The sequence below is a fragment of the Corylus avellana genome, chromosome ca6 (genome assembly GCF_901000735.1).
Source record: "Corylus avellana chromosome ca6, CavTom2PMs-1.0".
In the NCBI taxonomy this organism is placed as follows: Eukaryota; Viridiplantae; Streptophyta; class Magnoliopsida; order Fagales; family Betulaceae; genus Corylus; species Corylus avellana.
Window position 1 is genome coordinate 20902233 of NC_081546.1, and position 3576 is coordinate 20905808.

General features: G+C 35.6%; 1 protein-coding gene across 1 annotated transcript; it reads right to left on the reverse strand.

Moving 5' to 3' along the window:
* Positions 1 to 986: 986 nt before the first annotated feature.
* Positions 987 to 2927, reverse strand: LOC132185867 (ankyrin repeat-containing protein BDA1-like). The gene is made up of 2 exons (XM_059599671.1): positions 2337 to 2927; positions 987 to 2029 (listed from the first exon to the last, which is right to left on the reverse strand). Exons 1-2 carry the CDS (start codon positions 2925 to 2927, stop codon positions 1160 to 1162), a joined length of 1461 nt encoding a protein of 486 aa, XP_059455654.1. The 3' UTR covers positions 987 to 1159.
* Between the last annotated feature and the right edge of the window lie 649 nt (positions 2928 to 3576).

The following is a 3576-nucleotide window of genomic DNA, read 5'->3' on the forward strand; positions in this document are numbered from 1 at the left end:
GGCATCCATTAATTACTGCTGTGAAAATTAGAGGACGAAATAAGGCATGGTAAAGATGGAAGCGATGAATATACGATGAGAATGAGAGGACGAAATACGGCAGAGAAACCCATGGATCTTTATGATTAAACCAAGACCTTTATTGATACCTTCAATATATTGCCTCATTTTAAACAAATAGGGGCAGTGAGTGAAAGTGATCATCTTGGCCAGAAAAAAATAACATAAAAAATTATAGTTTTTTTTAAAAAGAAAATAGTGGTGAGTCTGGAAAGAGAGTCATTTGACCCACATAATCAACTTTGATTCTTACTTAAACTTTTTGACTTTTAATTCCAGGAATTGATGAATATTTGTTACAAAAATGGGTTCATATCGATAGATATGGGCATGAATGACGCGAAAGCCGCGTAGTGGAATTCTACGCAAGACCACAAACTTGAATCAAATATATCAATGTCTAAGTCAAAAGGGAGAAGACCCAATTAGGTGGCATGATTGAATATTGATGCCAATGATAGCTAGAGCTTCTCAACACATCAATGTCTCATGCCAAATCCATTCTCCTCCAAGATATTAGTATTAGTAATCTGCCCCTTCCTCCAATTAATACCACCATTTATCTCCCCCCTGCGCGTGTCCGTCAACTATCACCAGCCGGTCTGACCCATGTCCTTAATGCCCGTAATCTTCACAATTTTCCCATCTCCAACCGAAGCCTCCTCAACTAGATCGATGCGCATACCCAAGCTTCTCGACCCGGAAATGCTCGATGTTCGCAATGGGCAAGAAAGAGAATGCAACGACAAATCGTTAAATCACTAACTATCAACTCAAAAGAACTTTAAGACAAAATTCAGAAAACTTTGAAACAGCTGGCATTCTTCAATTATAATTTACTGAGATAATTTTCAACATGCTTTATTCATGTTTAAACCACTAGATTTATACATAATATCACCCAATAATCCTAATAGAATTCAATGACTAATGAACATATATATCAATAAACGGCTTAAAGATAAATATTACAATGAGATTACCTAAACCTTACCCCTAACAACTTCTTTCTTATCAATGACTTGATAATATTTTTATTCTAAAATACTAAACCCAAATTATGATCACCAGAATTTTCCTCTTAGACATTAGCTTGGTTTTATGCTTGACCCGTTATTGAGTTGCGTCTAAAATTACGCAACTTCTTCACCATCCAAGAGAGTGGGCGAATAATGTGAGTCACAATAACAATCACAATCACTCCAAGCCATATATCTCCTAATATTTGGACGAATGAGCCATATATAGAAAATACTTCAACCGGGGTCACCAAAGCCACTGCAAATATATAGGCATATGTCATGGACGCGACTGAGATACTCATGCTTAAAGTCAAAAACCACATAAAGAAGTTGGTCGTAAGAGGAAATCCACTAATGACTAAAAATAGGACGCACACAGATGCAATGAAAGAGGTGGTATTGCAAGATATGAATACTCGATATCGGTATTCATTTGAATAACTGGAATTGGAATAAGATAAAACTGCTGTGCCGGCTTGACATATATCATCTTCCCCACAATTGGAACCGGTGGAATTGGATGTATTTTGTTGCCAAACGCCACCTGGCGGACTGATTCCAGCTTGGAAAGCCATGCTTGCAATCACAGTGGCCACTACCATCAATGTACCACGTGTTTCCTCGATCCAATTTTCCTGGTACTTCAAGTGTTTTACTAATGATGAACACATGTATCCCCAACATCTCCTGAAACTTGATCGAGTTGGCTGTCTAGACAGTGCTAGTCGAGCTTCATCAATAGTAACAATACGACTCAGTGTTAATGGTAGGGAAGAATTTAGATCCATTGATCTTTTGACACCGGCTTCCTTTAAAATGCTTTGGATTTCAAAACATTTAAAGTCTCTTGGACAGATCTCTACGACATCTAAAGCTGTGTAACCAATCTTGTTCATGGCATTAGCATCTCCATTTATTTCCGCTAATGAAAGTAAGTATTTTATGGCCTGCACCATCACCACACTATTGTTTCAGCCAAACTATACTAACAGAAAACTCTAAAAGCACTTCAAAAAAAAAAAAAAACCAAAAAAATTTAAGTTAACCACATTGAATGATGTTTTTACTTATTCTACAAATATATCTTCCAATTTAAACATTGAGTCCTAATTTATAAATCAAACAAACTTACGTAGAAGGGAAAGAAAACCAAGTATAGATCTCAAATAATTTCTTGATAGTGTGCAGCTTTACATCACAAAAAAAAAAAAAAATACATTTCTAAGAGAGTAGCCATAGATATAGTTAACGCACCTTAATTTGTTTGAGCATCACAGCTAAATGCAATATGGAGTTACCATCATGGTCTTTAGAGTTGCGAAATTCATCGCAATCAGCTGATTCCACTAGCAATTTCAGAGCATTCAAATGATTGTAGCGAACACACAAGTGCAAAACACTGTCTCCATTGAGATTCACCCTGATGGACTCTGGTTGAGCAATAATTAACTCTTTTATGATCTCTATTCTTCCTCTCATTGCGGCAAAGTGGAGAGGAATTTGCTCATCTTGATCAAAAGAAAAGCAAACACTTGTATTTGCTTGCAACAATGCTTTTACTATCTCGGTGTGGCCCTCAGCAGAAGCCAAGTGGAGAGGAGTTCGTCCCGATGAGTCTACCTCTTCTGCAAGTTTAGATTTTTTGCTGACAAGAACTCTAGTAAATTCAAGGTGGCCAAGCAAAGCTGCAATGTGTAAGGGGGTCTCACTGAAAGATGTGAGTGAAACTTTATTAAGGAGAAGTGGATCCGTTTGGATCAAGGTGTTCAAGGTGCTTACACACCCATTGAGAGAGGCTTGATAGAGTGCAACCATATTCTCTTCTTCAACATGCATTCTATCCATCCTTCACTTGTGAATGTGAAGATTGAAGTAACTTCAACAAGAAGTTATATACTTACTAGAGCTCATGACCAATAAAAAGGGGAAAGACTCGCGATCTTTCCTCCCTTCATAACGCGCTTTCATTCTTATTCAACATAAATGAAGAACAACATAAATTGCCCACTCTTTGACATATGGTTCTTGGAATAATGGAGAATGAAAAGAGAAGCAAATTAAGACACGTTATAATCTAGTGGATGAGTACTATTCTTGTGGAAGATTTTCTCCAGTCTCTTTTATCCGTGAAAAAGCATGTAGATATTGTTAGAAATAATGCGGAAGATATAAATTAACCTTCAAAAAAAAAAAAAAAAAAAAAAAAACAAAACAAAACAAAACTAAAATGTGAGCATGTGAATTATGTAAGAAATTTCATTTAAGGTATGTCCCTTATGTCACATATATTATTATGATTATAAAATATATATAATAACGGTGTTCAGTGATTTATTCCAATTAAAGTTTATCCTGCGAAATCAAATATTCTGAATTAAATTGTTGATTTAATTCTTGTGGAAACAAATATTTGAATTCATTATTGATTTTATTTTGTGGAATCAAATAATCTGTATTGATTATTTATTTGATTTTTATTTCTTGATGGGAGGAA

What these genes read in the sequence shown, in the direction of transcription:
- LOC132185867 (XM_059599671.1), bottom strand. Translation starts at nt 2,927, where the DNA reads ATGGATAGAATGCATGTTGAAGAAGAGAATATGGTTGCACTCTATCAA. An exon ending in TGATGCTCAAACAAATTAAG is followed by an intron (nt 2,030 to 2,336) that starts GTGCGTTAACTA and finishes GTGATGGTGCAG; the next exon opens with GCCATAAAATACTTACTTTC.